The sequence below is a fragment of the Gopherus flavomarginatus genome, chromosome 21 (genome assembly GCF_025201925.1).
Source record: "Gopherus flavomarginatus isolate rGopFla2 chromosome 21, rGopFla2.mat.asm, whole genome shotgun sequence".
Taxonomy (NCBI): domain Eukaryota; kingdom Metazoa; phylum Chordata; order Testudines; family Testudinidae; genus Gopherus; species Gopherus flavomarginatus.
The window spans coordinates 15,545,941-15,567,843 of NC_066637.1; the positions used below are offsets into that span (position 1 = coordinate 15,545,941).

The window sequence follows — 21,903 nt, forward strand, 5'->3', positions numbered from 1 at the left end:
AGATGTACCCCTAGCCAACCTAAGGGCAGTCCTAGTAGGTAGGGAAACCCTAGTAACATCTTTGTAGCCAAGAGTGGCAGTTGTGCTCAGCATGCTAGATGTCTCCTGGGGCAGGGGTGTTTGATGGTTCCTCACACACGGCTTGGATGGCTTCCTCACTGGATCTCGGGCTTTACTGGGATCAAGGACATGGTCAGTGTTCCCCGCAGCTGTTCATAAGCAGAACCACTGGTAATGCCCAAGCTCTGGACCCTCCTCTTTAAAGCAGGGGCTGGTTGCCCCTTGTGACCCCCAACCGGCCTTGTACCCTGGCCATGCATAGCCTAGGCTGCGGCCAGGGGGTTACAGTGCAGATTCCCCCCACGATCACAGGGGAACCCGGCTCAAGCCATCATGCTGTAGGAAGCACCAGCTGGGCCGGCCCCCGGGGCAGGGAAGTGGGAGGGAGTTAGCGCGTGCACATGACAAGGCACGGGGAGGGGAGGAGCCATCGCGTGTGGGCGGGGCTACAACTCTAGGGGCGGGGCCGTTTCGGAAAAGACGCCGAAGGCCGAGGCGTGCGGCAGCGCTGGGTGGGCGGGGCCAGTTGGGCATTGCGTGCGAGGCAGAGGGCGGGGCCTGCCGCCGTCGCCGGGGGGAGGGGGCGTGTCTCGCGCGGGTGCCGATGCCGAGTCCCGCGCCGCGTCGCCGGCCTCAGTCAGCCAGTGGCCGGGCAGCGGCGCTGGATGCGGCAGTGGCGGCTGGCGCAGGAGCGAGCAGCCGAGGCCGGGCGGCCCCCTCGCTTGGAGGCAGCCGGACTGCGGGAGGGAAGCGACCCTGGGCGGGTTTTATTTTACCTCAGACACAGCCTCCCCCTCCCCCGTCTAACCGCCACTTCCGGTTGAATTCCCCCCGCGAGCCGGGTAAATACCCGCCCCCCTCCCCGCTGCGAGGGCGCCCGGCCGGGAGCAGGATGATGAACTCGCTCCTCTTCGGTGAGATGGCGCGAGCCTTCTCCGCCGGCCAGGCCCCCGGCGCCTTGGGCCCCGGCAGCCCCGCGGCGGCCTCCCCGCCGGTGACCACGGCGCTGCGGAACGACCTGGGCTCCAACATCCACCTGCTGAAGGGGCTGAACGTGCGGTTCCGCTGCTTCCTGGCCAAGGTGCACGAGCTGGAGCGGCGCAACCGGCTGCTGGAGAAGCAGCTGCAGGCGCAGCAGAGCGAGCGCGACCGCCGCTTCCGCTACAAGACCTTCTCCCGGGACCAGGCCGTGCAGACGGACTCGGGGCCCCCGGCTGCCGGACCGGGCGCCCTGCCGCCCGGCCCCGCTGGCGCCGCCGCCGCCGCCCCCCCGCCGCAGCACTACGGCCGCCTGCCCGGCACCATCTGGAGCTACACCCAGGTGCGCCGCACCGGCGGCGGCGGCCTGGAGACCCTGCAGGGGCCCGGCGTCTCCTGGGTCCACCCGGACGGCGTTGGGGTGCAGATCGACACCATCACCCCCGAGATCCGGGCCCTCTACAACGTGCTGGCCAAAGTGAAGCGGGAGAGGGACGAGTACAAGAGAAAGTGAGTGCGGCGGGGGGCGCGGCCTGAGATGAGCATTGGAGGGAGGAGATGAAGTCGGGAGATGCCCGGCTCCCCTGTCCGACTCGCTTGTTGGGGGGTTTTTTTTCGCATGGGGGAGTTGATGGAGGGCGAAGGTTTGGGGACCCCTCCGGGCAGCCGTCCCAGGCTGGGGAATCGGAGACCCATGCGATAACGTGGCTTCCCTTCCCCCACATTTCCTGTCTATGGAGAGGCGGCCGATGGCTTTGGAAAACTCGGGGGATCCTCCTGGAGAGTATTTGTTCCTCCCACCAGCTGGTTAGGTTTTCCGAATATCACCCACTCTCCCCCAGGAAAATCAGAGGCCTTTCGCAGGTTGAAGGGCCACTTTCAAGCATTGTGCACATTCCTGTCTCAAAAGGAGCATTGCAAGCTTAAGATTTTTTTTTAAACTGTCCTTGGAGAGGGAAGCGATCTATTATTATTTGTTGACATAATTAGCCCTAAATTTAGCTTGGGAGATGAGAACAGGTTCATCATTTTCATAGTCAATTTCACTTTCTGGCTCTTGTGAATGAGCTCAGTGCTGCAATACTTGGGTTGCGAACACTGCGGGGAAAGGTTTGCGTCCAAACAAAAGCTGTTTCATTGAAATGTTTAAAAAAAACCCACCAAACACATACAGCTTGAAAAATTTACATTCATCTTAAATTTTTGTTAAGCCATGGGAGATTTTTATGCAAAATTAAACCTGTCTAAATACACTAGACATACAGAGACAAGTCTATGTGCGCTGAGGGTGGGAGGCCAGTAAAAGTCGGTAGCTGGGATCCTGGAAACAGATTTCTATATGCAATGAGTGCCTCAGGGCATCCTGGAGGACAGACCTGGGCAACCGCTGCTAAATTGTGTTGCCTTATTGGCTTAAATGGGGTCTGTCTCTGGCAGTTTGGTTTTGTAGGGGGGCAAATTCAGACAACCCTTTTGTGAAACAGCCAGGTCTGGGCCATGTGGCATTCAGCACATTCTGATTGCAGTGCTCTGCATGGATGAGAACACTGTGTTCCTTATAAGCTGTTAGTTTGTCACATTTATGGTTATGTCCTTGCAAATTACTTGTCTAAAAAAAACCTTCACATTTGGAAGGTGTATGATACATGAATCTATCTTTTGGGGTTGCTCTAGTTTGTCCCTGTGTGTCATGTAATAGACTGTTGAAGCTGGAATATGGCTAAAATATATTTTCCTCTATTTTAAATGTATTGGCTTAAATTGGAAACAACACAGTAAAATCACTTGTAGAGATGTGTGACAGATGCAATCTTTCTTTTACTACTTTTAAAAATACCCTTCCACTCCTGATATTTCCTTGCATCTAGCTGAACCATGAAAATAAAATTATCTGGGAAATCTCAGTTCCAACTGGTTTCTATTAAGTAGCTTTCAGTAGTATGACCACTGTGGGGTGGGAACTCAAATGTAATGCTGAAAAGTAGTTGATGGCTTTTATTCCAGGAACATCTCTCATTTGGCAAAGCAACTCTTTTTTTCCTTTAAGGGCTCATATCTGAGTAACTCAGTCTTATCTATTCAATTCTCAACTCCCAAAAAATCGTACCAGTTATACTGGTTATGTGATGTGGATGTCTGTACACTATGAAACTATCCTCCTGTTTGATAACCTATTTTTAAACCGGGCCTGGTAATAGGCCTTTAGAAATGTTACAGCACTAAGCTTCCATTGGCAAGAGTTGATGTCAAATTTGATTTGATTAAAGGGAAGTTGGGCTGTATTTTTTGTCTGCAATAGTAGTCACATTATGCCATAGGCTTGTTTTTGTTTTCATTCTCTGTACTAAGAAGCTGGATGGTGACATTTGGGAGAATATGTATTCAGCCACACTTCATTTAAGAAAGTTATCCCTAGGGTGTAGGTTGTGTCATCAGTGTCTAGTGCAACCTTTCTTTTTTTTAAAAAAGAATCATAGAATATCAGGGTTGAAAGGGATCTCAGGAGGTCATCTAGTCCAACCCTTTGGATGAACGCTAATTTCTTCTGGAGGAAAAGGCCAAGGTATAGTCTGCGCATAGTTTTTGCACTGCTTTAACTTTTTGTTTTAGAAATTGATGAAGTTAAAGTGTGGATGTAGTTATACTTGTATAAAAGTGCTTATACCAATATAGCTGCTTGCGATCTAATCGCCTTTATACCAGCATAACTGCATCCACACTAGCAGGTCTTACTGCTTTAACTAGATCTGTTTCTAAACTGAGGATGTCAAAGCAGTACAAAAATTGTGTAGATAAGTGCTAAGTGTGTACAATTGTATTAACATTCTGTGTCCCCTTGGAAAGGCTTTTTTTTGTAATATGTCAGAATGAAAAGCTTAAAAAGGCAACAATCAGACTGAAAGTAAATAAAATATCAAACTTGCATTTTTAATGTCTCATAGACTTTAGGGTCAGAAGGGACCAATATGATCATCTAGTCTGACCTCCTGCACAAAGCAGGCCACAGGACCCTGCCCATCCACTTCTATAAGAAACCCCTAATCTATGTCCAAGTTATTGAAGTCTTCAAATTGTGGTTTGAGGACCTCAAGCTGCAGAGAATCCACCAGCAAGTGACCCATGCCTCACGCTGCAGAGGAAGGCGAAAAACCTCCAGGGCCTCTGCCAGTCTGCCCCGGAGGAAAATTCCTTCCCGACCCCAAATATGGCGATCAGCTAAACCCTGAGCATGTGGGCAAGACTCACCAGCCAGCACTCAGGAAAGAATTCTCTGCAGTAACTCAGATCCCATCCCATCCAACATCCCAGCACAAACCACTGGGCATACTTATCTGCTATTCAATATGTGTATGTCCATTACTAAGTAACTGATTATTACAATTCTTGTTTGCCTTTCCCGCTCCCCCCCTCCCGCCCACTGTCCTTGTCTGTTTATGCCCTGCAATAGTCAAACTTAGATTTTATGTGACCTGCTCTTTGATGTTGATTGTCTTTTTCTTGTGAGACATCAAGCCAATTTTGTGTGATTTAGAAAATATTTATACTATTTACTCTTTCACTCAGCTCTAGCAGTAATAATAGATTTCAGTTTTACTTTTCCATGCACTACCACAGTATGGAAATACTTGCATTGCAAACACCATAGGGCCTTCTTACTTCCAAAACTATTATCTTTTTTTGTTTGTTTGTTTTTAAATGAAAACACTTAGAATCATAGAAGCGTAGGAGAGGAAGGGACCTCAAGAGGTCATTTGGTCCAGTCTTCTGCACTCAGGGCAGGACTATTTTTAATGAAAAGTTGGCTGCCCAGATGGGTTAGAATCTTGTCTGTTCAGATTAAGAGCCTGATGCTCTGCCTACTGAGCTAGCTGTCATTGCCAACACTTCTGTTGTGTGGCTTTTTTGTTTTGTTTTGTTAAATCACATTTTGGGTTTAAAGTGCCTGATTGTGCCCCCTGATGACTGAATTACTCCTTGCACAGTGGTCTCCAAATAAAGAAGCCAGTGATTTTTGTTTCTGTCACTTTTGGAAAAAACATTGTCAGCAAAGAGTTAAACATGTGCATAAGTCTCTGTGGCTCTAGGTCTTGCTCTGCAAAGATGTAAGAGGAATCTGGCTAGCTTGCTTACTGTTAACTTGGAAAACAGACCTGCGTGCAATACTTTTTCTCTTTTGAAAGGCTACTATCTAGAGGTGGCAAGATGGAGAATCATTACATGAGTGCTCTAAACTACTGTTAGCAAACTTCAGTTTCCTTGGAGGAAGAGAACTAATTTTATAGTTACCAGATGTGTTACAGTGCTCTTAGATGCTTTCCTCTTAGGTCAAGATGGTAGATATCTTGAAAAGGAGTGCCTTGCACCAATGGCAATGATTGATTCTAAGCCTTTTTGAAGGGATCTGTTGTCTTACGGGCTGTAAGATACTGCTTTCCTATGCAGAATGTGATTCTGAAAGTAGGATTCAGTGTGTTAATACCTTTTTGTCCAAAGCAGTATATTTATGCTCTGGTGGGTGTGACCACCTAATCAGTCTGGGCAAAATTGTCAAACACTTCTTCCTTTGCAGAAGAACTGAATAGGTGGTGAATATGAATTCTGAGATTCAGAAATAAATTCACCTGCAGTTTCTTATTGCATATTTGCCTTTCCAGTATGGAGTACGTTGGAAAATCTATTTTGAAGTGACTTACTATTCATGTTGTTGGTAAGATATTTAAATTTTGGTCCATGCTCTTTTTAACTTGGAGAGCTAATAATGCACTGGTGGATTTGTGATAACATGCTAATATTCCAGGAGCGAGCTTAACCATAAGAACATCAGAATGGTCATACCTGATCAGACCAATGGTCCCTCTGGTCCGGTATCCTGTCTTCCAACAGTGGCCAATGCCAGATGCTTTAAAAGAAATTAACAGAACAGGGCAATCATTGAGTGATTCATCCCCTGTTGTCCACTCCCAGCATCTAAAAGCATGGAGTTGTCCCTGACCATCTTGGCTAATAGCCATTGATGGACATATCTTCCATGAGTTAATCTAATTCTTTTGTGAATCTTGTTATAGTTTTGGACTTCTCAGCATCCTCCTGGCAATGATTCCACAGGCTGACTGTGTGTTGTGTTTGTTTTTAAACCTGCTGCCTGTTCATTTCACGAAGGGATAAATAACACTTCCCAGTTCACTTTCTCTACACCATTCATGATTTTATAGTCCTCTACCATATCCTCCCATTTTCTAAAATGAACAATCCCAGTCTTTTTATTTCCTCCTCAGATGGAAACTGTTCCATATCCCTAATAATTTTAGTTACCCTTCTCTGCGTCTTTTCCAGTTCTAATATATCTTGTTTGAGATGGGGTGACCAGAATTGCACCTGGTATTCAAGGTGTGAGCATACCAGAGATTTTTATAGTAACGTTATATTTGCAGTCTTAATCTGTCCCTTTCCTAGCAGTTCCTAACATTGTTACCTTTTTGACTGTCGCTGAACATTGAGTGGATGTTTTCAGAGAACTACCCACAATGATTCCAAAAACTCTTTCTTGAGTGGTAACAGCTAATTTAGACCCTATCATTTTGTAAATATAGCTGGGATTATGGTTTCCAATGTGCATTACTTCACGCTTATCAAAGTTCTGCCATTTTGTTGCCCAGTCCCCTTGCTTCTGAAAATTCTCAAGGAGATATTGTGAAGGAACAATAAGTTTGTAAACTATATTTTCTGGTGATCTTCCTTTTTTAAACTACAAAACAAGTAAAATTAATCCTACTGGTAACAAATACACATTTCAAAGTAGCAATTGTAAAAAGTATCAGCCCTTAAGTATACATCTTATAGGAAAACACACTGATAGCAAGATGAGTGACAGATGACTACATTACTGAGTTGTGCAAATACCATTGCTAGTAGTCGTGTTTTGTTATACAATGATTATACAGTTTCTGTACCAAGCAACCAATTCACATAAGGCTTCTGAGTTTTGGTGACAAAAATATTGAAATAATTGACTATTTGCAATAAGCTCCATGACTGGATTGCAAGGTGTGGCTAGCACAATTTCCTCTTGAATGTCAACGTCTTGTAGTTCATGTGTAGCTTGTTTAATGCTAATAGGAAAAAAATCATGTTCAAAATTAATTTTTTTTTAAATTTAAACTTCCTTTTGCACAAATATGAAAATCATGCCATAGTCACAAGCAGAAAAACACAGCAGTCAGATTGAGAGAAGCTTTTGGTAAAGAGGAGGTAAAACTGTCTAAAAAATCTGAAGGTCGTCAAAGATTCTTTATCAGATGAGGCTCCACAAGCAAATTTTGAAATTACAAATGGCTTCCCTCTAAAACAGACTACTTAATTCCTCATGCCTTTTTTCCACCCACGGAAGTCTAGATTTTCTTGGAAGTGCAGCAGCAGCTTATTGTGATATAACATTGAAACATATGTAACCTTTAGCTAATATTTTATCATCAATAGAATGTTGTGATTTGTTTTAAAATAACAAGTGTGAGTAAAATCTGGAGCAGAAAGAAATGAGCAAAAGTTCCCATGAGGAATCAGCTGACTAAGAAATAGGCTGTGTAGAACTAATTATTTTTTCCTGCTACTATTTTATTCAAGCATACATGAAAACAGCCACTTCACTAAACCTTTTTGTGTTTCTTTTTATCATTCGGAATTATTAATTGCTGGATAATCAATAAAAGTAGTTTCTAGATTCTAGATCTGCTCACAAGTCCTTTGGTCAGTTTTTGACATCTCCTTTTCTGTTGCTATTTGAAAGACTTATATGCAAGCAGGAGAAACTAGCCCCAAGGTAACTTAGACTGACTGTATACAAAGTATCACTTTTCCAGTCTTTCATTAGATGTTATCTTAAATGTTACTTCTAAACATTAGAAATAAAACTGTTCATGCATGTGTCCTTTATCATAGGAAGAAAAACTTAGATTTTTTTCTTCTCATGTCTCCTAACATTTTCTTTGAGAGACAGTGGATCTATAGATGTTATATAAATGTGATTTAAAAAAAATATATGTATTGGATCAATACAGCCATTTTGCATATGTATAACCATTTGCCTGGTTACACAAAGGATGATCAGCAGGTTTAATTGCAGTGATAAGATTGCTGTAGAACTACAAGGGAGCTCTGGCTGCTCTGGTCAGCATAGCTTGTTATAAGAAGAATCCTGTTTCAGAAGAATGGCTAATGATGCAAAACTGTAAACAATGTTGTCACAGTTTAGTCTAGTTACTGTGTTACATAATCACCGCCTTAGTATGTTAACACTCGAAGATTCTTGTTAGGTTTTAGAAAGTGAAGTAGTGTAGCTGGGATCTAATCAATGCGATTCAAAGAGATGAGCTTAACCACATACCCACACGTTGAAATGTATTCTCCCTGACTGTAGGAGAACTTTTCTTGATTATTTGAAGAGGCAGTGTTATAAATCAAGGCTAAACATAGAGTGACACCCCAGTTTATGAAATATACCAAAATGTGCTCTGCACTGAATTTGGTTTCTAATATGGTATAAAAGGCAAAAATGCATACGTTGAGATTTGTTTTTTATTTTGAACTAGGTAACAGTTTAGCTTATCACCTTCTTAGGTTCTGAGATGTGTGTGTGTGTGTATCTCCCATTAAGATCTGGGTGCATTGCTGTATATTTTGACTGTCCAAATATTCCTGTATGTGGCCAACAAGTCTGCTGAGTTTGTGAAAACCCTCTTGCAGTCATTCCATATTCTTCTGTCCCAATAGCTTGGGGACCACTGGTATTAGGACTTAAAGGGGAGCCAACTTATGATCGCATTATATGCGATTTTGCGTTATGGCGGGGTGCGTTATTGCGAGATTTGACTGTAGTTGTTTTTCCTCAGGATGGTCTTTTAATTTTGAAGGTTAATAAAGTCCAGTTGAAGAACAAGAGATTATCTCAAATTTGCTGCAGCTGAACAGAGTTTTCCATTGTCAAATGCGAAGTATGTCAGAACAAACTAAATCTGTGGGGTTTTTTTGTTTGGTTTTTTTTAACTTAATAAAATCATGCTTAGGACAAATTCTGTAGGAATGTCTAAACTTTTAACTTAAAAATCAATGATAATATAATATTTTTTATTAGGTCTCCATGTATTTTATAACATGGCTTGTGAGGTGAACAGAAGAATTTCTTTAAGGTACTAGATTTTTCTCCCCTCCTTCTTTCAGTTTGTTACAGAGCGAGTAATGCTTTCTACCTGTAAATTAATGTTCTTCCCTCTAATCTAATCTAATTCCAGTGTATTTCTGCTCTCCTTTGTGCAGTTTAAAAGGGCCAGTTGGCTTTTCAGTAAAAGTGCTTAGTAGAGATTTTATTACCACTGGGACAAACCAAATTCAGATACACCTCTACCTTGCTATAATGCTGTCCTCGGGAGCCAAAAAATATTATCGCATTATAGGTGAAATAGCGTTATATTGAACTTGCCTTGATCCTCTAGAGTGCGCAGCCCTCTCCCCCCCGGAGCACTCCTTTACCGTGTTATGTCAGCATTCGTGTTATATCGAGTCGCATTATGTCGGGGTAGAGGTGTGCTTCTTACCCACCCTTGTTGAAGGAAAATTCTGAAATAAATGCTCATGCTTCTACAATTGAATGTTAGTGTTAAAGAAATTCTAGCTGTTAGCAGAGGAGATAATTTTCTCCCTTCCTCAAGCAGAAATTATCTGATTAATGCTAAAAACAATAGCTGTGCTATAGAATACGTTAATTATTATTACTAGAAATTAGAGAAGCAGGCTGTTTTTGCTTCCATAACTCTGTCTTTCATTACTTAAACCAGTGATTTTCAGCCTTTTTTCATTTGTGGACCGCTAAACAAATTTAAATGGACTCAAGAGTCTGTGGGTTGAAAACCACTGACTTAGACTTTTTGTAGTTTGGGTGTCAGAAATGTATTTGTCTCTGAATTGTGCTACTGTGCTATCCTTAATGTTGATATTGCATCATTGTCCTGTGTTTGTGATTAGTGTTTTTTGTTTTTTTGGAAAAATCTGTATCAAATCTTTCAGATTCTGGATTCTAATACAAGTAGAAATTAGAGTAATTGGCCAAGGAGTGAGGGTGCTCATGCTTTTGGGAAGAAGGCAAGGTACTGTTCCCTTTCAGTTCTTCCTTATTTACATTGCAGTAGGACCACAAAGACCCAGTCAGGGTTGAGTCCCTTGCCCTGAAGAGTTTACTCATGTGTCTTGTTTAAATGTGATTGTCCTCCCTCAAATTTGACATAGTTTATTACAGGGGTGACAGTAACAGCCTATGTAACTATATAGAACTAACAGTGTGAACTCTCACACTACTTAAAATTCCCTGTTGCATTACAACTTCTCTATGCCCCTTTAATGTTTGCCCCCTTGAAAATGTCAGGCTGGGTTTGCAGTTTGTCCCCAACCACCCCTTTATCTATTACTATTGGTTCTCCTTTAATTATTGTTTAAGTGTAAGCTAGCTCTTCAACTCAGATAACTGTCCCTTCCCTGAGATGTCCCTCCCATAAAGAGATAGGAGGGGATAGGGGTTCCAGAGTTCTCTACTCATTGTGGCTATCGAGTAGGTCCCTGCAGCTGTCAGATACAAAAAAGAAAAGTAAATTGATGAATTATGGAGCATGTGCTTGGCCACTGTGGTCTGGGGTTATGGAGGTGCTCTCTGGAGTCCTTGTTATATTGTGGGGTAGTTCAGCCTCTGGGAGATGAAAGGGGTACCCCTCCAACACAGCTGGCTGCATGAGGTGTGTCAGCTGGGGTATTGTTCCATAGAAGGGGTTCATCTTCCCTCATCATGATGCTTCCCTCTGAGGAATTGGATAAAGAAAGTTCTAGCTGGGCTCCACACTGGTGCCTGGGGTTTCATTCTCCCTGTTAATGAGGTGCTTTGAGGTTTTCAGAGCTGTGCTTTCCCTGTCACCCCATGAGACTAGGACAGGAGTGGACTTCTAGGGCTCTGGAATGGAAGGAAATCTCTCTTATATTCCAGTTAGGGTGGTTGAGGGAGACTTCCATGCCTTTCAAAGGATGGCTACATCCATGGAAAATAGTGCCGTACTTCCCCTCTAGTTTATAGCTTTTAATACACCTTTTCAATATTTTGTGAGTCCACATGAAAGTAAGTCAGGTCTTCCAAAGGCTGAAAAAACAGATTCTGAAGTACACTTGATAGAGCAAAAACAAGCTCTTAATCTTAAACCCAAATTGTCTCTGAAGACATGCAGTGTAGGAGTTAAGCAAAAACAGAACCTAGGAACAAGATATTTCTAGCTATTCATTATGTGTAATCATAGGTTTAGATTGCTGTATGGTAATGCATTTCAAGTGCTTGGCTGTCTGTAGCTAAGGAAGGAATGGGACTAGTGCAGAGCTCAGCAGCTGCTTTTTTGTGGTGATACTCTGCCAGGGTTTTGCATTGGCTTCCTGCATATATACATATGTATATATATTTTTTGTCCTGTTGACTGCTTGCTGAAATCTTCTCAGGGTTCTGTTTTTAAAGCTTGTGTGTGTGTATATTTGTGTGTCTAGACGACGCTAAATTCAAAGAGGTGGAGAAACCAATTTTTTCCATTAATACAATAATTGGAGATGTTCATTACCCACTGGGTTAAAATCTAAATTGTGTGTGCTAAAATTGGGGCCATTAACTGAAGCCATTTTGCAGCTTGGAATTCCATTAACGTGTTCCCCCAGACATGCCTCCTTTGCTTAGTAAAAGGTTATCTAACACTGTTCTGTGAACTTAGTTTGTGGTAACAAACAGATCAGCTGGCTTCAACTGGGATTTGGCTCAGTAAGCAGGGCAAAGAACTAGCATATCCCAAGGCTATGCTTGTAACAGTCAGTTCTCAGATGAACTTGGTTCTTCCCCCAAACAAATGCTCTGATATGAGAGGGAGAAAAGGATCTGTCACTCAGAATCCCGACTCTCACATGTGATATATATAAAATTCTTAAGATTTTAGCATCAATTAAGTCTCATCCTCTTCTGTGTATCTCACGATTTGTATGGAAGCCTCTTTATTTTTGACTTGTGAAGTTTAAAGAAAAAACTCTTCTTTTTAACCTCAGTTTTGACTAGCAGAACAATGTAAGATTATAATAATGTATGATGGCATGTCAGATGAGCACATGACAGTTTCACAATATATCTGAACTCTACTGCCTTGTTTGGGATCCATGGGTGAAAGTGATTGGCTAGTGACCCAGAAAACAGTATTCATGTCCGCTCTGGAGAAGTGCTATAAGAAGGAGTGTGGGGTTTCTTCCCAAAATGAAGGGCGGGATAATGCTTTGGCTGCTTTTCAGACTGAACTTTATATAGGTTTTCTTGTTGCACTGGCTATGTCTTTATACAGGTTTTCTTGTTGTAAATGCCAGTGTCTAGAAATCGAGTGGTTTATCAGATTTTCAGCTTGTTTACGCATGCACATGTTCAGATTTGGTGTGCAAGCAGATAGAATCTTCTGGAATGTTGTGTTGGAGGACTAGGTATGCTACTTGCTGCTATGGAGCGTGGAGTCTTCAGTAGCAAGATCCTCCAATTTGTAACTGTGTTTTCACAATCATGACATTAATATGTCATCTGGTTAAAATAATTTTTAATAAAACTACTCTCATATCTGGCTGTAATATTGAAAATGTATTTAAGTCTCTCTGTTTGCCTTGTATGTATTCACTGAGTTGTTGATCCATATACAAAACATTACATCAATCCTGCCCCTGGGTCTACTTCAATAACAAGAACATAGAGAGGCCAGAAAGAATGGTGCTCTGTGCCCATTAACGATGTGTCCTGCTTGTTAGTGACCACAGAACTCCAATCTAGTTGAATTGTTACTGTGTGAAGTTGAATCACAGATGATGCATGTCTTGAGTCTTTTTGTTTGGGCACTTCCATCCCTGCATAATTCATAACCATGTGACTGACAATGACTGGACACAGAACTCTAAATCTGAAACATCCTGCTGGAGTTCACGTATCCAACGTGCACCAGCGATTATTGCTTGGAAAAGGGTTCAAATTAACACAGTCTAGTGAAGGAAAATTAGTTGCATCTGTTAGGATGGCTGTTTCTATTTAAAGTTTTATGAACTAGAGCTTGAAAATAAGCATTTGGGTTTGGATCAAATTTCTGGTTAGATTGATGAAACCCAGTACTCTTTTGTGGATTAGAGTTCTCTCCAAAAGCAGTCTTTCCAGCCTTGGCTTCTATCATCCTGGAAATTTCCGAGGTATATTGCCTTAATAAAGGGGCCAAACACATGGGATCTAACACATAGTTTGCATCATTACTGTTCGTAATGTGGTTTCAAATTTAGTCAGTCTTTAATCTGATGGAACGTTGGTGGAGTTGCTTGGATATGTATTAAAATTATAACTGAAAGTAAAGCTTGGCATTATGGACAGTCTGAAAAATGTAATTTAATTTTCTCTTTGGATGTTAACACAGACAAGATAATTTTTGGCTCCCCAATTTAAATTGTTTCTCAGATAGGGAGTTCACCGTGCAGAGTTACTGTAAACTATCAAACATAATTTGGGATGCAGCTAGCCCCAGTATTTTGTAAAATGCAAGTTATATGTTGATGCTTGTTGTATTAGCATAGAATAGTTTTCATTAAGGTTTTTAACCTTCATTGTTTATATTCATAACTGAAGGTTAACACTGTTTCTCACACTAAAGCATCATTAAACAGAAGTTGGATCCAAGACAATTTCATCCCACTCAGGCCTTATGTTAAACTCAAAACAGGTGTCCTTCTATTACAAATGGGGCATAATTATTAAAATAGTCTTAAAATATTCAAGATCTTCTGTTTCTTTACTTCTTAAAAAGAGAGGAAATAATTGTCTTCTCCATAACAGGTGTTAAATCACCTGCTCAATTTTGTTCTCAACTATAGATGCCAAATCTTGGGAAATCAAACTGTCAGTGCTTAGTATTTTTACTGATTGGCAACGTAGTGAGATTCCAGAGAATCATATCTATACATGATATCGAGCAGTTGTTGGCATACTTTGTTGGTTTCAAAAGCTAACTGCTGGCACAAATGCAATCACAAAGAGCTACTCATATATACAGAACCTCTTAATTTTTTTTTTTTATTTTGGTGGAGGGAGAGGAAGTATTGGCCAGTTGACAGTATCCTGGAGGAGTCAGGCAACCTGGGCTTTATTCTTGGCTCTGCTGCTGCGTCTGTGTGATAATGGGTAAGTCACTTAACTTCTGTCTGTTTCCTCATTTGTAGAATGGGGATAATACTTAAAAACACTTCTTATAAAAGAAGGTCAGAATATTAAATGAAAAGCAGTTAAGTACAAGTACACCTCTACCCCGATGTAACGCTGTCCTCAGGAGCCAAAAAATCTTACCGCGTTATAGGTGAAACTGCATTATATCGAACTTGCTTTGATCCGCTGGAGTGCGCAGCCCTCCCCACCCGGAGCACTGCTTTACCGTGTTATATCCGAACTTGTGTTATATCGGGCTGCGTTATATCAGGGTAGAGGTGTATTACAATACACAGTAAAACATCCTTTCTGCTAATTTGTATTCTTATCCACAGTGCAACAGCTGCTAGTTGTCGGTGATTGTTGAGCTCTTATTAAAGGGACACAGGTACACTGGAAGTTAAATCCTGTTTTCAGGGATGCTGCTTGGCTTTTGTCCTTTTAAAGAGGTATGTTTTGTGGCTGAAATAAGCTAGTTGTCTCCCTAATTAGTACTGAAATGTAACAAACTCTCAGTGGTAGTATCTTAATATGCAGATATCAAAATTCTGCTCCATAAGCTCCTCTGCCTCTCTTCCCTCTTTCTTGGTACTGGATTAGTCTATCCCTTTGTACAGCGTATTGTGGGAAGTTTTTAGTTTAAATTCCATGTAGTGATTGAAATTTGATACAGCCTCTTCCACCTTTTTGTTTTTATTTGGTTAACACATACAAGATTATTTCCCTGAGATTCCAAGATCACCACAAGCTATTGTAAGAGTAGGCTCCTGCTGTATATTGGTGTCATTGCTGTAGAGATTCACCTTTTCAGTTCTGGTTTCAAATACACAAGTCAGCTTTATTTCCATGAAATGCATGAAGCATTTATTGTGTTACTCTCTTCCCCCATTGCCCCAAACTGACTAGCAGCTTTAGCTGATTAGATAGGATTTATCCCCTGTGCCATGCTTGCGTGGCTTTCCTGCTCACTGGACTCTGATTTTATATGGGTTTTGGACACATGACTCAAAGCAGAAGACTCTTGTAATTGTGTGTTATCCTAAAGACAAGGAAGGGAGTGAGGTGATTTTTCTCAGTCACTGTTCTTGTCTGTCTGTGCATTAAAACAAAAAGAATCCCAGATTGTAACCCTTGCAGTGTTGCATTCGTCTTCCTTAGGGTTGGAACTTTAGTTGAACTCAGTTAATATCACACTAATGTCTAGGTGTTCTTGATAACTTTAGAAATAGAAATGCATAATTCTTGCACATGTACTTCACGCACTTGTTCCTCTCAACAGATTACATTTATTGATGAGCAGTTTTGGCTTTAGTCAGTGTGTGCATGGAACAGCAGAATGGGGTTAATACAATTTAGGTCAGTGGTTCTCAAACTTTTGTACTGGTGACCCATTTCACATAGCAATCCTCTGTGTGCGAGCCCTGCTCCCCTTACAAATTAAAAACACTTTTAAAAATACATTTAACACCATTATAAATGCTGGAGGCAAAGCAGGGTTTGGAGTGGAGGCTGAGAGCTCGCGACCCCCCCCATGTAATAACCTTGCAACCCCCTGAGGGGCCGCGACCCCCAGTTTAGGCATTTGGTACTGGAAAAGAGCAGACTGTACAAACGTTTTCCAGTGTAAGAGGCTTTTGCTAACTTAACTGTCTTAAATTTGTTTGTTTCTGGTAGGGGTGACCTGTCCTCTTCATCAGTATGTTTAGTGCAGAGATGTGGAAAACTTGTCTGGAATCTGTGATTTGCAGTATTTCTGGCTGCCATAGAATTAGATACTGTACTTGTTAAACTTGCTTTCACCATGTTGGAAACTTGAAGAATCAGCAATGTTTATTTGCAGCTACAATTTCTAGCAACAAGCAAACTGCAGCTCTCCTCACCAGAGAATAGTCAGGGCCGCTCACGTAACCTAATGTTGCTAGCTTCTTTAACAGGAAGATATCTCTATGCTGTATTCCAGTTGAGACTTTGATGACTTGCTCCTAATTCTGCTGTTGTATCTTCAATTAATGGATACTGGATTTTGTTTGTAAATGAAGTGTTGTGAGGTTAATCTGGAATTTATAAAATAGCTGCAGAAAAAACAACCACGAGGATAGACATGTTACCTTGGGACTGACGTGCATCTGTACCAATATGCTGAAATCCTAAACCTTCATTTGGGGGCTCAAAGACCTAATTTGACTGTCTCTCTCCTTGTATTTCCCAACTGTTTACACTTCAGTAGTCTTATTATGGTTTTAAGTCTCTTCTGCAATCATTGTCTCCCCAGCAGCCAAACTGCAATGCAAAGTACCCTTATTTTCCCAAGAACTCCTTGCAGCAATCAGGTGCTGCGGAATTGGTAAGATTCAGTGTTGAAATGATCTATTGAGATTGTGATAAATGGACTGTTTTAAATGAGGGCTGTAAAAATGCAGGAAATATTAATTGCATTTTAAAAATTGCAGAATACCTTATACTAACGTTTTGTTTTGCATTTCTTTCCTTACCTCAACCTGGAAGCCTACTGGCTATTCAAGAGTCTCCTATATTGTTAGTGATACACAGTTGCAATGAAAAAACTGAGTGATTCCTTAGGATATCTTGAAAAATGATAGATTGGTGAGGAGGTAATTACCCCTTACTGTTATCCAAAAAGTGTCAGGTTAGTATCCTGCTTCCCTGCGTGGGCTCTATTGCTAACTTCCTTTTCAGGTACTGCCGTTGTAGTCTTCCAGTTAGTTCCAATTCCAATATGAAATCTTTCTCCCTGCGCTATAGAAAAACCACCTCCACAAGGATCTCGCACTGGCACTTTACAGTGCTGAAACTTGCAGCACTGGGGAGGGAGTGGGTGTTTTCACACCCCTGAGTGAGAAGGTTGCAGCACTGTAAAGTGCCAGTGTAGACAAGCCCTTGCTGTTCCTTGAAAAATTTTTTTGAGTCCACATGTGGGAATGTTGTCTGTCAATCATTTTGGTGCATCCATGCCCAAGCACTTTACAACAGTGGTGGTACCAGCATATTTTGAGATCCTAAAGCAACTCTGCTACACAGCACCTAGCATTGTTGTGAGTAGGGTCTTTTAGATACCTTCAAATGCAGGGCACTCAATTGAGGAACAGTTAGGGGAACAGAATTATTGAAACTGCACTCTTAACCAGGATGTGGATAAACCTTTGTAAGATCCAGCAAAACAGATATAGTCAAGCTAAATATCATAATCTCTGGTGGAACAACTAACGCTTTTGTAAAATACCTGGAGTTGGCAGTGACGAGAATGCAAGGTGTTATAAGAGATTGTAACCGAAAGTTTTATAGTGCTTTTCATCCTAGTATAACAGAGCCCAGGTGTCTTGGTATCTCAGTTTGAGCTATTGTCCATCAGAACTCCATACGTCAAGATGAACTGTCACAGAAACAATGACCTTTAGGATATCTCAGACTTGTGTGTGGGAAATGTTGAATTGGAATCAAATAAGATGTCACTTAGCATTTGTACGTCCTTAAATAAAGGAAGCGAGATAGCAAAGCATATTTAAAAACATATTTGTAGTGAAAGCAAAACTCTCTTATTTGGAGGTGAATGGATGAAAAAGCACTAACTATCTTTTAATGGCTGTGAAGACTCTCTTCTCAGTTTTTATTCCTGTAGTAAAAAATTTAACCCTAAATCAGATTCTTTAAACTACTATGCTCCCCTTTGGTATTTGAGGAAAAGCCACGATCTTCGAAAGTTAACTCCCATGGACAAGTTGAGAGCTTAGAATGTTGAATTTCAAGGAAAATCAAACTTTAAAAAGCAAAAGTATTCTTAGGGCAGGTCATTAGTTTAGTTTTAATTCTAGTCTAGGCTGATAGGAGCTGAAAATCTTATCCAATTGTGGTCTACTTAAGAGGACTGCTGAAAGACTCTTTCCTAGTTGGTATCTGCATAATGATGGAATTGTACATGGTCAAGTCACAACTGGCATTGTTTGTTAATCTTACTACCCCTAAGGTAGTACCTGAGCTACAGAAGCTCATGCGATTTCTTACTTCTGAACAGTTCCTGGAGGACTATGGTGACCCTCCCCCACGGAGTTGCATACAGTCCCTGGCCTACACTGATAAATAAACCATTCATAAACTTAATACAGTATGGTCCCCAAAGATATTGCATGGGATTGAAATATCTGTCACAGTTGCATCTTCGGTTTGTTGTTTTGTCACTGATAAACTGAGCATGGAAATATTCACTGTTGATAACTCATGTAAGCATCTTAATTTTTATTCACGTCTAATTTGTTTAAATATTACAGAAAATTTAAAAATGTGCTCATTTTTCCTGCTCTATTCTATTAAGCTGTAGCCTATAGTTTTTCCAGCAATGATGAGGATACCAGAGATGAGCTGTCAATGTGAATCACGTGACATTACCAGGGCACTATGACAATAGCCTACTGTATTCCACAGTACACACTAATCAAGCAAAAACAACGAGGAGTCCTTGTGGCACCTTAGAGACTAAGGGCTTGTCTACATCAGAAAGTTGCAGCGCTGGTGAGGGAGTTACAGCGCTGCAACTTAGGAGGTGTACACATCTGCAGGGCACCACCAGCGCTGCAACTCCCTGTTTGCAGCGCTGGCCGTACTCCCGTTTTGTCTCGGGTGTAGAGGATCCAGCGCTGGTGACACTTACCAGCGCTTTTCTTGACCTCCGTGGAATAAGCAGGTATCCCAGCATACCTGAGGAAGCCTCTGGTAATCAAGCTGGTCTCCTTCCCCGGTTTGCTCTCGCGTTCCCCGAACCCCGAGCAAGCAGGTCTCCTTCCCTGAGGTTTGCTGGGTGGTTCCGGGAACGCGAGAGCAAACCGGGAAAGGAGACCAGCTTCGCCGCGGTTTGCTCTCGCGTTTCCCGGAACCACCCTGCAAACCGCAGGGAAGGAGACCTGCTTGTTCGGGGAATGCGAGAGCAAACCGCGGCGAAGCTGGTCTCCTTTCCCGGGTTTGCTCTCGCGTTCCCCGAACCACCCAGCAAACCGCAGGGAAGGAGACCTGCTTGTTCGGGGGTTCGGGGAACGAGAGAGCAAACCGGGAAAGGAGACCAGCTTCGCCGCGGTTTGCTCTCGCGTTCCCCGAACCTCCCTTGAAGCCGCCCAACAGCGCTGCAGTGTGGCCACATCTAACACCACTTGCAGCGCTGGTTGCTGTAAGTGTGGCCACTCTGCAGCGCTGGCCCTATACAGCTGTAACAACCAGCGCTGCAAAATTTTAGATGTAGACATGGCCTAACAAATTTATTTGGGCATAAGCTTCTATGGGTTAAAACCCACTTCATCAGATGCATCGAGTGGAAAATACAGTAGCAACTTCCTTTCTGCCTATGCTGGGCCTCTAAAAACTTGTTTCAAGTGACATTTTCAGTTTAGGAGGTCTTAATGTATGAGAATTTCTGAATTAACACTTGCAGGCAGATCATTTCCATATGTTGGATGTTCCAAGGGATTTCAGATGTTGGGTGTTCATCTGCACGAATGCTAACTGCAAAATAGGTTTAGAAACACTGGGCTAAGTTTCTCATCTTTGAATAATATTAGAGTCCTGGAAATTGACTGAGCAACATGCATGTGTTCCAAAACACTTCACTTGTGCTTCTCAGTTTCTCCAAATACATACTGTTTGTACATGAACAGTGTATCTATCAAAATATTTAAATTTGATATTAATTCTATTTATTACAATAGGATTATATTGATAATTGGTCTCGATCACTCAGATTTAACTTCCTTCTTTTCCTTCCCAGAAAATGAAGCTGAACCAGTTTAGTATAAAGATACTTAATTATATTATTCAGAGGTATGTTTGTCCCCAGAGGCCTTGCAGTCCTTATCTAGATAAACATCTGGGGTGGCGTCACCATTCTGCTCAGAAAGAAAGATTTGAGTGCAGATGACACTTCACCTTCCCCCCACCCCCTTCTTTGCAGGTGATGTAATTTTACAGATAAACATAGAAATGCATTTCTTCGGGGTCTTAAATGTCTATTTTCTGTTTACTTAACCTCTCATTAAGGTTGTATAGCACCTGTTGTTACTTCGAGACTTTCCCCTTTGAAATAATGGCCAAGCCAGTCCATTTAATAAACAGCAGTCCTGCATCTATGTGATCTTATACTACCACTCCAAGGCCAAATTATTAGAAACTGTCTCAAGAACACCATTCTACTGACATACTGAAATATTTCTAAAATAGTCAGCTGATGGACAAGTAGGAAAATGTATTTTGATACACATATTAAAAGCAGCTGGGTTAGCAGGCAAAATTTATCTTAGTGTTGCTTATGCAAGAAAGCGCTCTATAAATATTTAACGTGCATCCTGGATGTTTACAGTAACTTAATCTTCTGCTTTTCAGATAGATTACCAGTTACAAACAGAATTATTTTGGCTCATTTTAATGTCCAGTTATGACCGTTACAATGCTATAGGAACAATGTAGCATGTATTTTTGCCCCAGATATATGATAAAGGCTTAATGGTAATTGTTTTATGTAGAAAGAACAGGAGTACTTGTGGCACCTTAGAGACTAACCAATTTATTTCAGCATAAGCTTTCGTGGGCTACAGCTCACTTCTTCTGATAGCATACTTACTAGCTAAGGAACTCACCTAGCTTTGTCTCCATTTTGCAACAGAGAATCCTGTGAAATGGTAGGAAGAGGGGAAAGGAAAGAAATTCAATACATTCTGAGTAGCTTTCCCAGACCTGAAGAAGAACTCTGTGTAAGCTTGAAAGCTTGTCTCTTTTACCAACAGAAGTTGATTCAATAAAAGACAATACTTCACAAACCTTCTTTCTCTAATACACCAGTAAATGAGTCTAGTAAAATCTGTTTGCAGAGGTTCTGTGCTCATTCTTATATAATAATTAAGAACAATTATTCCCAATACATAAGTTATACAATTTTGAGAAAATAAAAGCTTTCCCTGAGAAGAAGAGTTTGCTTTAAGTCAGTTGGTAGTTGAGGCATTTACAGTCATGATCTGAATGCAAGTTGACATAGAATCCCTGAACTAAGTAGTTGTTAGAAAATGAAGGAGACTAGGATCTGTGAGGTTGGTCCCTTGCTGAAACTAGAGGCCAGCAATATAGACTGCTTGATGGCTTCATAAGTTACCCATTACTACAGTATGGTCCTCAGCCAACATAAGGGATTGATTTCATGACCTTCATTCTAGACAACGCTATTGTTTCAAATTAAATTGCTATTACTTTTGTCTCCTGCTGTGAGATTCTATCATAGATGCTAACAATCATGAATTTGTTGGTAAATTAAGACTTTTTTCAGTTTTCTCAGCTGACTTTGTCACAAAGCTGAATATAACTTGACTTATTTCAGATATCAGTCTTAAACTTGAACAGTGCAAACTCCTTTTCAGCAAGTTGTCTCTCCACTTTTTTCTTTAGAAAATTGTCAAAAATATTGCTGAGACCCTGTAGCACATACAACAAACTGACTGTCCTACGTTGTACCAAAAAGCCTTCTTGAGTAAGCAGTTACATCTTAAATGACTGGATTCACTTTCTTCTTGTGCTGGAAGAATCCAGGTTCCTTTCTGTGTGGAAAGGGA

The 21,903-nt window shown here is 41.5% G+C and overlaps 1 protein-coding gene across 1 annotated transcript in view; it reads left to right on the plus strand.

The window, feature by feature from the left end:
• The first annotated feature begins 937 nt into the window (after positions 1–937).
• IFFO2 (intermediate filament family orphan 2) overlaps positions 938–21,903 on the plus strand; it is a 55,362-nt gene continuing 34,396 nt past the window's right edge. Inside the window, exon 1 of the mRNA XM_050931341.1 lies at positions 938–1,548. Within this exon, the coding sequence (XP_050787298.1) occupies positions 953–1,548 (596 nt within the window). The 5' untranslated portion in view covers positions 938–952. The remainder of the gene's footprint in view (positions 1,549–21,903) is intronic.